At 41.2% G+C, this 14,781-nt stretch overlaps 1 protein-coding gene across 1 annotated transcript in view; it reads left to right on the forward strand.

Annotated features, from left to right (window-relative positions):
- The first annotated feature begins 4,092 nt into the window (after positions 1-4,092).
- pdgfd (platelet derived growth factor d) overlaps positions 4,093-14,781 on the forward strand; it is a 48,010-nt gene continuing 37,321 nt past the window's right edge. Inside the window, exon 1 of the mRNA XM_041047296.1 lies at positions 4,093-4,660. Coding sequence (XP_040903230.1) covers positions 4,543-4,660 — 118 coding nt within the window. The 5' untranslated portion in view covers positions 4,093-4,542. The remainder of the gene's footprint in view (positions 4,661-14,781) is intronic.

Genomic DNA, 14,781 nt, shown 5'->3' on the forward strand with positions numbered 1-14,781 from the left:
AAATAACAGCAACAAAACAACAAGAGAAACGCCTCAAGACACCTGTGCAGCACGTGTCCATCTGTATGCACAATATGTTCCAAACACAGTATGGAGACATAAACTGCATCTGATTCACATGCCCAAGATTGATGTGCTCCAAAAAAAAAAAAAATAGTTTCACTATGCTCAGATTGCCACAGCTACAAACCTGCAGTACTGCCTGTCCATTACTTTAACACTTTACTGATTCCTTTTTAGACTTGGACATGTTAAGGAATAAAGGCTACTACAGTTTTTGTGTAATGGCTCCCACGTTGGTCAGTGCACACATGCCACCGTGCACACGTCCACACTAAAACACTGGTCACGTCTCCTTCTACCAAAGCTAAACCCCCTCTCATCTGACCTTAAGTTCACCTTTGACTTGTGATGTCTAGGCTATTAAACCTTGAGCCAAGACCTTCCTACAATTTAAAAGCAAGAAGAGGCTTTTAATTTGCTCATTTTTACCTAGAGTTGTTTTTAAAGAAACACTTCAATTACCAGTTTTCAATCACATATAAAGGCTTTTTCCTTCACCTACGCCGCATGTGTGACTCATTTCTCACCAACAATAAAACCAAGGTTGCAGAATTTAAACACGCTCATATTGTAGCCCACATAGGCATACACAAATTCAAGTGTCTAAGGACGGGCAACAGAGAGCAACACGCACCTAAACATGTTGAGCATTGTATCAAATGACAACTGACTGACTGACAGACTACACCATCTGTTTCTCTATATCAAGTCCTTAATCCCCCTTTCTGTCCTTTATCCAAAAAGAATAGTTTGCCCTTATTTTGATTCCAGTATCTGTATTTCATTCCCAAATGGGATTGTAACTCTCTATCTTTTCTCCTCCTCTCTCTCCCTCCTCCCCTTTCCTTTGATTTTCCATCCCATCCTCCTCTTTTTCACTCTCCTTTCCATCTCTTCTCTCTCATTTTTGCCAAAGTCTTCATATCATGATGGCTCAGACGCTGGCCCCACAAACACCACCCGAAGAGGTCTGTTATTCATATAATAAGTATGGCTTTTATCACACCACACACACACACACACACACACACATATTCATCGAAAGGGCCACACCAATTCTGGGAAACCAGCCCGGTTGGACCAAAACCAGGAACTCTATTATGGGGTGTGTGAGTGTGTGTGAGTGTGTGTGTGCATGAAAGAGAGAGAAGTGGATAGCACCTATGTCTCTGAAATGAGCCTTGTTTGTCTAAAGTCTTTGCTAACACTTTACAGTTACACTACATGACTTTGTGTATAAAAACCTAATGGATTATGAGGGATGTATAAGTATTATCAGTATCCTCACGCATTCCTCTGTACAAGATAAATACATTAAAGGGTCAGTTCACCCAAACTAAAAAACAAACAAACAAACCAACAAAAAGTAATTCTGTGACTGTGACTGTTAATTTATTTATTTCATTTATTTTAAATAGACTCCAAAAGAATGGCTGTGTAACCTCCATTTGATTTGAGGTTGAGGCTGGCAAATAAAAGCAAAACTTTCTGCCTGGCTAGATACAACCCAGTTTATATTTCGGTCAAACATCTGCACATTTTGTCATGAACAAAAAAAAAAAAAAAATAGTTCAAAGAGAGTGGCCCACTAGCCTTACCACAATCAATGAATGACTCTGGGTGTGAAAATTAAATCACACTGCTCTATCATTGTAGTCCATAACAACTCAACATCACCCAGAATTCCTGTCTTAGGGGCATTCTACCACTAGATTAGATGTTGAATCTACTGATCTGCCTGTTGGCGCCAATGTCATCCTGATAAACCAATACTAGTGTAATCCACTGAACCACCGGAGTCACAACGAGGTATATGACTTGTATTTTTCTGCATGAGTCACACAGCATTTTTTTTTCACAACTACATCAAAAGTTCTATATATTAGGTATCTCTGATCCTTTCATATGAAATCATATTCGGAATTGAAACCTGAAACTAACTTTAATTTCACAGTGTCCTTGTAGCAGAAGAAGAACTGATCAGAGCTTTTCTCAAGGTCACTTCAGCAATTACAACAGGTCCATCAGTGATGGGAATTAAACTAGCACCTTTTGATTCAGTGGTGTACGTATCAGCCTCAAGGCCGCACCCATATACACAGACACACATTAGATATTATGGTTTATCTACAGTACATCTGGGCACTGTGAAGTCCCTTCAGGGAAGACAAATACCAGATCATTCAGACACATTCTGCGGACATAAACACACACGGACATAAACACACACACACACAAAGAGAGAGAAGGAGTGGAAAATATAGTAAGGGAATATATAGTAAGTAAATCTGCTCCGGGCAGTGCACTGTAATCCACTGAACGGTAATAATTCTATAACTCAGTATTCAAACAGTATAACTAAACATCCTTACTGCTTACTGTGATGTAATATTACCACCAGAATTTTCTGATAACACATTGTTGGTCCCAGATCTGTCTGTGGTTTTACCATTAATATGATTTATTTTCTTCATGTGTGAAATTATTGTCCATGTCGAGGTCCGGATATTGGTACGTTCCTCTATTATTGCAGTGAAGGTGGGTTACAGTTTCAGTGCGGTAAGAGGAAATTCAAATGTATCTGTGTATGTGTGTGTGTGTGTGTGTGTGTGCCAGTGTGCGTGCCAGTGTGCATGCATGTGCATAAGCATGCATAGTGTGTGATACATTTGTGCCTGGCAGCGATGTATAAGTGTTCCTCTGAATTCATTCCCCGGGTGCATATGCCTTTGAAGCTCAGCAGGGTACTCTAATAGCTTATAATTTTAATTAATTTCCCCTCTCTGTTCATAACCTATATCATTCCCTAAGTGGTTCTAAGTTTTAAAAGGTGCTGCATTACTCATTAGCCAATTGCTGGGTAATGGGAAGACTTTGTGCTTAGTCAGCAGAAGCCTCAAGTTGGCAAGTTCATCCCATAAAGTCTAAATAACTCTTAGAATTAGATGTGATGGTATGAACGGACATGGGCGGAAAGGAATGAAAGTGAAGGAGAGCTTCTCACAGTAAGTGTGTGATGAGTGAGTGAGTGAGTGAGAAAGCGACAAAAGCAGAAACTGAAAGAGGAGATGAATAAACGTAGCCTGTGAGCGTGCCTTGAGGGGAATTAGTTTGGTCAGTAACACATTTAGAAAATGCTGCAAGCACTGCTCAGTTTTTGCAGCTTGTAACATCTTGACATTTCGCGATGGTGGATAAATCACTCTGGAATTTACTTACTAAAATTACTTCAAACATAATTCCTGTTTGAAGTGGTCTGCCTTTGGCTTACACGGAGCTGCCTATTGAATGATTCCTGGCAAACTGTGTCCTAGATTTACTTTATTCCTCAACAAGTGCAATCATGTAATCTGTGTTGTGTTAGACGGGTTATGACAGTTTATTTTAAAGAGTGAGCGATCGGAAAAAGATAATGCAGCAGAGTGATGAAACACACTGCAGGTTGGTACAACAATTCTTTATCTAAAATCATATCTTCCTCCCCTAACCATGAATTTTACACATGCAGGAAGTAAAAAAAAAAATGAAAGAAAGAAAGAAATGAAATGGCCTCCCTTCTGTCATCACAATCCAAGTGAAGTCATGTCAGCTGTTTCCTGAAGTCTCTGTAAAATGCCTACCAGTCAAGAGCTTCCTCAAGAGACTTCCACTCTCTTGAGTAAGCTCCTGGTATGTTTCCTCTCCTGTGCCTGGCCGTGGTGACCCTCTCCTCTGAGGGTTTCCGACAAAAATGTCATTCCACTTTCAAAGGAAAGTGTGCCAACTCTAATATAAAGTAGTAAAATAACACAGAGAGATAGAAGGTGTTTAAAAATGAGGAAAAGCTATGGTGGATGTCATGATTATTATTTTTTTCTTTCACTTAAGTGTATTTTTAAGTGTCCCCCCCGAGCATCTCGCTCACTTACACACCCATATTTCAGTCACACACACACACACACACACTCACACACATCGAGAACGCGCACAGCTCAGTTGGCAAAGTTTGACGCGCTGACTTTCATAGCGCAGACGCGCAGACAGAAATGAGTGAACTATGCGGGATATCTCTCAGTGACTGAACAGAATTTTTGGCTTCACAGCGATAAGAAGTTCGGCGCCTATAATCCCAAGTTTGACCGTGAACGGTGCTATATTATCCTCCACCTGCACTGAGCTGTTTCGGAGTTGTGCTCTCGGCGTCTGTGGCTTAACTTTTAGGAGAACGCAAACACTTGGGATATTTGGGCATTTTGGCACAGGACGGGACACCGTGTGCGCCAGGCACAGGAGTCAACAAGTGGCTCTCATTTACGGGCAGGGGGAGAGGGATTATGTAAACTTAAAGTTGCTGAATGGAAAGTTAGTTTTGACACAAACTTTTCTTTTGGTCGCGGGGTATTTTAAGTAAACTTTTTTTTTTTTTAAATTGAGCCACTGGAAGCTCAGAAGGGCAATTATTATTTTCTTTCTTAAAGCGTGTAAGAGTTTGTTGACACCATGTGTGGACCGGTGGTTTTCCAGATGTGGATGGTTTTATTGTTGGGGACTGTGATCGCTGTCGGGAGGGCTCAGGTCTCCACAGCCAGAGTGATGAGGGGCAACATCAGGAGAGACGGTGAGATGTCTTTATTATTTCATTCTCTGACTGTCGCTCGTTGCTTGTGTGTTTAGTGTGTCCTCACTGCTGAAACCTTGTCTCTGTAACACTCAGTAGTGAAAGTGTAGCGGCAATGTGTGTGGTAAAGTCTACTTGATTATAATAATTATTACAATTATTATTATTAATATTTTTTAATCTTAGGTGGTGTTATTACTGTAGTTTATGTGTGGCTTGCCTTCTTGAAGCTGTAGGCCTGTTCTGTTCGCTGTAAAGTTCAGATGAAGCAGAGGCTTTTTTCATAAATGCATCACTGGATCTATTTTTGTCTTTACCATGTTCTCTCTACTGATTTGAGAGGATCGATTGTGGATTGAAATTTTAAGAAAATTATAAAATATTTCTCTTGCATTGACTGATGGTCTTCTGGTAGCTTTGGTTGTTGCTTAAAATAGACACCCATTGTCTGCAAGTTTGACAAATGACTGACAGCTTGTAGTGAATGACCTGTTGATACACTGATAAGGCAAAAAGAAAAAGCTTGTAGGGAGGGAGGGAGGGAGGGAGAGAGAGAGAGAGAGAGAGAGCAGGCAGCAGCAAAGTGAAGACATGTTTTGAGAAAAGTTAAATGATGTAAAGAGAGGGTGCAAGAGAAGCTGTGAAGAATGAGGGAGAGCAAAGTCTGTTGGATGACAAGCTGTCACACTTTTTTCCCAATTCTGAAAACTGAATAAGCAGCATGCATGTCTCAGATAACTGGGTGCTTGCTAGCATCCAGTTAAAGAGTGGGACCTCCTCATTGCAGCTCTCCTTCACTGGAGCTAAAGTCTTCAGGTTTCCTGAGCCTCTTGCCTATCTAACTTCCTGCAGGTGCGCTGTGCTTACTTTTCACTTGGCCCTGAGGCTAAAGTCACAGTGCTACAGTACCTTTAACTGCACACACATGCACGTATACACACACACACACACACACAGGCGCATGCACACAGCTGCAGGGTTGCTTTTGGCAGGGCAACAAGAAAATACCACTGTATTAGTTTCTAACCTGGACGACTGCCTCCGAGGCCTGTTTCACCTCACACTCCTGTGTATGTTTATAATGAAAGAGTAACATAGAGGGAAAGGTCAAGACTTAAGTAGCCTACATTCCAGTGACCTTTGCTCCCTATCAAATACCTCTGAAACTTTCTTATGATCAGATTTTTTTTTATTTTATTTATTGTTACTACATTCAGCTGTTCATGAGAAATTAGTTTACGAAACACTGGAACCAAATCTGCCATGCATGCACTGAGCACAGAGTCTAAACATACTTTGATAAACCTCTAATGAGTCGATGTCAGAGTCTTAATATTTTAACCTGAGTGCGTAACATCCACAGATGTTTGAATGATGGATTGCAACCTGTCAAAAGCAAAAGAGTTGCTGAGTCTTGTCCAGTCGCATGTGAATATAAGTGACGTAGCAGCATCAGAGAAGCCGCCGCACAGTCACAGCTGAGCAGCATTGTGAGACGAGGCAGACAGACAGGAGGGAAACAAAACAAGTGGTGACAAAGAAATGGCTTGCTCCAAGATGTAAATTGATAAAGTTAAATCAGCACTAATTCTCTTTTTGTGGTTTTGCTTTGGTCTGTTTTTCTCCCATAGTTAAACACTTCACTCATGCAACATTTAAATAATTTATTTTCTTATTCATTTCAAGGTTCAAGGTTTGTCTGAATTATTATTTTGGCAAAAATTAAATCAATAGAAAAAGCTGTCTCACTGTTGCATATAACCCCGATCTGTCTATACTTGCCATCTGTCAAACTAATCCAGAATTTGGGAACTCCCTGAGATGATTTTGGAAACTCTTGTTCTCCAAGTTTCTTCCTTTAGAGACAGGCCTGAAAACATGCTTCATCTTGGTAGTAACTCGAAGCTGGAGGCTTATTAGATGCTGACGGTAGATTTATTTAACTTCTGAACAGTTTCAGTTTTTCAGTCACTCATTGAAGATCCTCCTAACACAGTTATCAAGCCATCTGATAATCAGGTTCTGGAGATAACAAATCAGATTTGATCAAAGCGAATTCTTTTGATCTTCTGACGATCTTTAGTTACACAAAGACTATGATGCACTGTGTTAGCTGGTATTGAGACAGAGTCATTGTTAGATAGTGCACAGTCTTACAGTAATGCACTGTTCCAAAACTTATCTTTATATGCATGTTTTTGTGTGTGTGTCCCTTTGTTTATGCATTTACAGTCAGCTTATACGGAGTATGAGAGCTTGGTTCCCTTATTTTATTGACTGCTGCTGATTAGATATGTTTCAGTCCAGGAGTGAACCGTAGCTTTCACTCATTTCGTATGTGATTGTGAGTGTACCCTTGTGTATTTAAATGTATGTGTGTCTGTGCTCTTTGCCTGAGATTTCAGTACGTTTGTGTGTGTGTGTGTGTGCATTAAAGGGGACAGATTGTATGTGTAGAAAAAGAAAACAGAAATACACATGTGAACACAGAACAAAGTAAACACTATTTGGCCTTTTTGCTCTGAACAACTTAATATCTCTGCTGAAGAGACCAGATGACCCAGATAAAACCTATTACAGATAAGTGTGTGTGTGTGTGTGTGTGTGTGTGTGTGTGTGTGCGTGTGTGTGTGTGCAAGCAGCAAAAGAAATATTTATGTATGCAGGCAGACAGCAAGCATACAGTAGTCAAACACTGACACCATCTCCCAGACACAAGCACAGACAAACACATCAACTCTGTATAAATGGTCTCAACCATGACATACTTTGTTAACATGGACACTGGACACTGCTAGAGGAGCGTGACTGGACTTTATGAGTGTCAACTCAATATATATAGATAGATATTATATTATAGATATTAATTGAAGTTGTGCAACAAAATTACTTACACGCATTTTCTACTCGTGTGAAAGTACAACCCTGACACTCACACCACACACAGTTTCACCTGAAGTATGAAAAATGTGTGATGTTGCTTGTAAAGAATGGCCACGCTTGCAGTCAGTGCTATGTTTAACCTACTGAAGAAACAGACCACCAGACCCTTCATAGAGAGAGTGTTTGTTTCATGCAAGTGTTACTTTATCAAAGAGTGCAACTTGCTATTCTGCTAAAAAGAGAGCATGACTTATATTCCTGGCAGTGACAGAACCACAGTATGTTTTATAAAGCCTCCTGGCATATCTCTGTGATTCCCCCTCTTCTTTCTTCCAATAGTTCTCCTCTTATCAGTTGCCTTCCACTCTCAGTGCCGTGTCTTATCAGTCCATGCCTCACTCCATCACTCCATCTCTCCATCACTCCATCTCTCGCTCCCTCTCTCTCTTTCAATCTCTCCCTTTCTCATTTCTTTCTTTATCTCCCCATCTTCCCCCATCTTCCCCCATCTGTTTCAGCTCTTTTTAATCAAAAGCTATTTCACCCTGTTGGCTCTGTGAGCAAATATAATGTGGCAAACAGTGACACAGACACGCACGCCGGCACACTCACACACACTCGCTTATAAAGACGGTACCTGCGCAAGGACAATACATTTAGTCAACCTTTGTGAACCAACAGACATTTTAACATTCATTGTGGATACACTGAAAAGATCTACATTCACGCTGTAAAAAAGGGAACAAATACAGAGAAATAAACAAAAACGAGACACACACACATACACTCAAACACACACACACACAGGTACAGATCTTCAACACGAGCCCTTCAGCTTACAAAAGCATGTGTGCTCTCATACTCTGGAGCGAGGCAACAGTGATATCAGTGTGAGTGTGATATCATGGGGTCCTTGAGTGTATCTGAGAACTCAAGGTGGCCTTGCCTCTGATAACACATGCCACATATGCACACATTTAAACTTCTCACAGGCACATATTAAAACTTGCTTGAGCATCCAAAAATAAAATGTGCATGTGTATTGACCAAACAACCTCATCTCAAAATTCATTTAGTAGCTCTTCTGGCCCTTTTGATCATATCATACAGTTTTTGTGAATGTAATTGAATCTCAATATAAACTCTTTTCTAAAATGAATGTGTCCTAAATGTATTCCTTCACTGTGAGGTGGAGGAAAATGCAGATTTACTCTTGGAATGAGTGGACAGCCGTGAACCTGGTCACTCCATCTTGCCATATCTCATCAAGCCCTGGTCAGTCATGGAGTGTACCTCAGTGTCACTGAGGTTACTGGAATTCATGAGTCACACTCAGGACACCCGACATGGAACTATTCCCCTCCCGCCCACCCAGGTCGACACACACACACACACACACACACACACACACACACACACACACACACACACACACAATTACAGGATCTCCCTTTCTAGGGAATCCCCAAGCAAACACTTGTCATCTAACATCAACACGTACACTTTGCATGAGCCAAAGCTACCCCACCCCGAAATGTTTGGCAGACTGTCCTTTCCTCCTGTGCACAGAGGAAAAAAAGGGTGGTGTCCACTTGGGCAGCCTGACAGGAGAGGAGTGTGTGTTGCGTGTGCAACAGGAGAGAAGCAAAGAGCGTGATGATGCCTTGGAAACTGAGTGGAGCGAGGTGTAGGTTCATGTAATAGGTGGTGCTCAGATTTTAGGAGGAGAAGGCAGCGGGGGAGAAGGGAAGTTTAGGAGGGAGCTTAGAAGAGTTAAGAGGGCAGAGAGAAGGAGGAGAGGGAATAGGTGTGTGGAGGGAGATATGCCGAGTTAAAAGAGCGGTCCCTCCACTTTTCTGCCCCGTCAGCTTCGAAAGAGAGATAGCAAGATCAACAGCAAGCCAAATGGACAGAGTATAAAAGAGGAGATGGTAGAAAGCAGGACTGATAGAGAGGACTGGAGGGGGGAAAGATAAGATATTTCTGGAGAGGGAGAGCAGGACTGAGTACAGTGCCAAACACCAGCAGATTATCTGATCTGATCAAAACTAAATCAAAAAGAAAAAGGCATAAAAAAGACATAATTATGACCCTGTCAACATACAGTAGCTTGGCCACAGACGAAGCATACACAGTCAGATTTCCCAGATTGGGATGGCCAGGTTACTCTCGTGCACACTCAGTGAAGTGGAAATGTAATTAAGCTTCTTCACCTCATGCCCCAAATGTGACTGTTTAAAAGAACAATGAATTCCTCGAGATTATCCAAACACAGAATAGCCTTTTACAGAAACTGATTATGTGAATTATGTGATTCTGTGAATCTCCAATTTTATGAGATGCAAATTCTCTAAAAGAAAGAAAGAAAAGAATTAACAATGTAGACTGTAAATACAATGATGATTCTCCTAATTTAAAACTATTCCTAACCTGACCATCTGACCTTACAGTAATAATGAAATGGGATATTACTATCTAAATCCATAAGAAATTACCATAAGTATGAGAATTACTGGAGAATAAGAATGATTTAAAGCATACTATTCGATACTATGCAATACTATTCAATATACTCTGTGGTAACATGGTCTGGTATGACCAGTAGCTTATAGTGGCTAATGTTAGCGAGTGTTAGCAAACTTAAAGCAGTTGCTTAACATTTAAACTTTTTACCTTGTTTCCAGCTAGCCTTGTTTAGCCAGAGATTAAATAAATAAATAAATAAATAAGACGTTACAGCACCTCACTTAATTTGCTTGTTTGCTTGTTTGTTTAGTCTGTACAAAAATCTGCACAAAACGCTGAGCTGTGATTAGGCTTATTTAGTCATTATTTAGTAACTACTGATCTTTAGATGTGCTAGTTGGTGTATTTTCCAGACGTATTTTTTAACAGACAGACATGAGAGTGATAACAATCTTCTCATCTAACTCTCAGCAAGAAAACAAAAAAACAACACACTACTCAAAATGTTGAACTATTGCTTTAACACACCAGTCGCTGTGAAATGTAACAGTTGAGTTTTCTTACTTTTCTTACTTACTGCTTATCTACTTATATTAAATAACCTTGCTTTAACCGACAGCTCTTTCACTTACTTCTTAATGCAAACTTGTGAGTTCTGCAGAATCGTTAATCTCCTCTGATGTGTATTGTCTTCTTTGGCAATAATAACTTAATTTACAAGCCAATAAAGCACTTCTGAAAATGAGCCGAGTTGGGGGACACAGCAGAGGAGAATTAGAGAGCAAGCCTGAGAGAAAGAGAGAGGGAGACAGATGTTCAGTCCTTGTAGGGTGTAGTCAGTCTTGTGGCTGAGCCAGCCGATTGGCACAGTGGATGCAGATAACAGGAGAGCATGGAAAGAGAGACGGGATAAGAGAGATGCAAGGAGCAATGAAGAAAGAGATGAGGCCGGTGGATGAAAGAGGAGAGAAGAAGAAATGAGGAACATGAAGAGAAAAGTGATGGCAAAGAAGAAAATGAGATTTTTTGGGGAGGATGGCAGAGAGCTTAGGAGGAGAGAGAGGGAAAGGGGAATTAATGAACAGAGCTGCAGAAAGTGGGAGAATAAACAAGTGGAAAGTTATAATTGAAGGGGAGATGAGAGGTTGAGTGGGGTAAAGAAAAGAAGAACTGAAGAGAGAGATGTTGTAGTCTGACAATATGCAAGCTTCACCAAAACAGCTGACAAGCCCGTGAAAGAGAGAGCCGGGGAAGGAGAGAGCAGAGAGAGACTGAAACAGAGAGCGATGGATATGAAAAGCGACAGAGCAGAGGTGTGAAAACAAGTGATAGAGAGTGAGGAGAAGTGTGCTGAGTAAGCAGTGAAACAAGAAAACAAGAGACTGAGAGATAAGACGGGCATAGAAGGAGAGAAAAGTTTGGAGAGAAGGAGGGAGTTTGTGAACACACAACAACCCCAAAAGTGAGAGAAACACTGATGAATAAGAATGAAGGATAATAAGGGGAGGAAAATAGAGTGTGCAAAGGAGAAAGTGCAGTGCAGTTTTTAAAAGGATGTAGATAAGCTTCTCCCACAGCGTTCAGTCTGTCTCAGTTCTTGACAAACAAAGCTAATGTGACTCAACAGTAAATGCATGAGAAAACTGCTGATCTGTTTTTGTGAGTGTGTTACGGATATAAAGATAGACAGAGAGGAGGACTGTGTGTGCGTGTGTGTGTGTGTGTATGGATGTTGGTGTAGAAACTATGTATACTTGTGTGTGTATAAAACAAAGAGCAGTGATATCCTCTGGCCTACAGCACAGATCTGCATTACAAAATGGAAACTAATACAATGCTCGCTCCAACCTAAGCACCTGTGAGTTCACCTAAACTGTTTAAACTGTAAAAATATATCTGAACAGACCAAATGAATTTTAAACATATAAACTTATCTAAATTTACTGCCCTTCACTATGCCAGGAAACTAGTCAGCCATAAAAAAGAGACTTTGAGCTCAAATATGGCTTATAATGTCTCCATTAGTCAGGTTTATACATGCATGGTTTAATACAGACCTCTTGGATATTGACTGAAAAAAGTGAGTCCTGGATTCAGATTACAACACACACATTATTACACTGGTGGGAGTCAAATTAAGACATAAAGCAACCACAAGTGTCTTTGTAAGGTACTGGACCAAGAAAAGCACCCAGATCAGCTTCCGTTAAAAAAAAAAAAACACAGTAAACTTCATATTTACACAAATAACTCTGGTGTAAAACAATGCCACTGTAGTTGCAGCTGGTGTGTTAATTACATTGATGTCCCCTCAGACACGGTGCTGCATTCAGCCAGGCTTTCTGAGGGGATTGTGAGGGAAATTAAAAGAATCTCTTGTGCAGCTTGTTGGCAGATATTTGGATTTCTGCTGGATAATAACAGAAAGCCAGCTGTGTATGTATGTCAAAGTACGTATACAAAAGCGAAAAAATAGAGTGAACATGCACAGTGTGGCAGACAATGCAGTGTGCTCATTTTCCAACTGACACACGTGCGTCTGTTTGGGCAGACTGATGAAAACTTTGACCCATTATCACAGGTTTCTCTCCCTTGTGAGGCTTTGAAGGCTTCAGTCTGTGGTGTTTGTTTGTTGCTCTGCCCACTAAAGTCTGTATCTATTCAGCATGAGCCTACTCAGCCCTGTGAGAGCTGCTGCTTTAAAAGTCCTCACGTCCACTGACTGATCAATCGGTTAGCTGATCGACAGACGTTTTTGATAGTAAATTTATAGTTTATGACATTTATTAAGCAAAAATGATATTTAATGATTCCAGCTTCTCAAATGTGAAGAGCTGCTGAATTTCTCTGTAAATTTAATACTCTGGGAACTTGTGAAGGTCATTTTTCACTTCTTTTCTGACATTAATGGACAGATAAACAGATGATGGAAATAATCATGAAGCTCGTGAAGTAGTCGAGGTGCTGCTACACTCACGCCTAACATACTCAACTCATGCACTTGCAACATGAAGCCAACGAATCCTTTGTAACAGGGCAGTGTATTTAGGATGAGTGCTCTGTTCATTTGTTTTGTTGCCATTCCTGCTGCTGCGCTGCTCACCTGAAAAACTCTGCTGCATTCACTTGGCACTGCTGCTGTTTATATGGCACTTTGTAAGCCCCAGCTCCAACCATGCATCCACATGTTCAGCTCTGAGTCGCACAACACAGCTAGTGAAGAATTTAGTAATCGAGTCATTCATTGCGTGTGAAGGGTTATTTTTAGGTCCCACCTGAGAGTGAAACCTGTGAAAAATACAGTGGTGTGCAGGAGGTGAAAAGCAGAGGTGAGGATGTTTTCTTAAGAGAAAAAGACACCAAGGAATCACATGTTTCAAATGTTGTCAGTACCTGCTGAAACTTTAAAAGTACAAGATACTGATACCGGAAAGAAAAAAAAATGGCATGATGCCAGTGGGTTTCTGCTACCAGGGCCTAAGTGAGGGTGAGAACATGACAAATGTCAGAAGTGACATTGCAGAGAGATGAGAGCAGGAGCCGCTCTCACCCCAGGAGATTCGTCCCTGCTGAAGGAAAGAGATAAACACTGTGTATTTATGCTGTGTGTTTTATATATATGTGTGTGTGTGTGTAGGAGAGAGAGAGTTTGACAAATCCTCTAGTGCACTGTGAGAGCTACGTCTTTGTTACTCTGACAATGGTGCTCTGACAAAAATGAAAAAGATTCTTTTTTTTCCTCCCCTGTCAAACACTTTTATCTTTCCCTCTCCAACTGTCAGCGTTTCTCCCCACATTTCCCTCACCCTCTCTGATTCTCCATTTGTGTATCTCAGCATTTCTCCCGCTGTCTCGCTCCCTCTCCCTCTGTCTCCTCTTGTCTTCATTAGCTTCCCCCTTTCCTGTTTTCATTTCATCATTAACTCTGTGAATTTTGGTATCTGAGCAGCAGAGAGTGAGGAAGGGAGAGGCGCGAGTGTGGAGAGAGAGAGGCAGAGAGAATACAAATACAGAGGAGAGATGGAGGAATGGGGATAGGGGACATGGATAGAGGCACAGAAGAAAAAGGATAAGGCTTTGTTAGAAGGATATCAGAGGGGGAAAAAATGAGCGAGAGGCAGAATGAAAAGTTAACAGGCAGAAAAAAAGAAGCAAAAGAGAGCCACAAAATAAAAGAATAAAAAAGGAGAGGGAGGGGGGAAGAAATGGCAGGAGGATGGTGTTTTGTGCTACTGTGGAGCCTGCAGCAGGATAAGTGATCCCAGTGGTAGACAGAAGGTCAGATACACACTGACAGTCAGACCACTGCTTAACCTTGCACTCTGACCACACACACACACACACACACACACACACACACACACACACGGGTAATGCTGCACTTGGGCACGCGCTTGCATACACAAATGCACACTTACGGACACACACTCACAGCTGATGTAAGGCAGCCAGACTGAAAGCAGGATGGCTGTCAAAACATCAGCATCTGCTCAGCATCACACACAACGCTCAGAGCAAACACGCACACAAACATACATCTAGCAAACAGCGTCCAAGCGGCCCTTAGAGGGATCAAGGCTGATATTTGATAAACTTGCGCTACCCCAGCTGGGGCTTAGCTAGCGCACGCACGCACGCACACACAGCACTGCAAAGCAACAGAAAATTTCACACAGTTCTTCCTAAAGTTCAAAAAGAAACTGAAACATAAAGTCATGGAATTACAAAGCAAAACAAAGTTGTGTGCTTACATTGTTGCACTAGATGTTCAT

This window comes from Toxotes jaculatrix, chromosome 9, assembly GCF_017976425.1.
Source record: "Toxotes jaculatrix isolate fToxJac2 chromosome 9, fToxJac2.pri, whole genome shotgun sequence".
Taxonomy (NCBI): Eukaryota; Metazoa; Chordata; class Actinopteri; family Toxotidae; genus Toxotes; species Toxotes jaculatrix.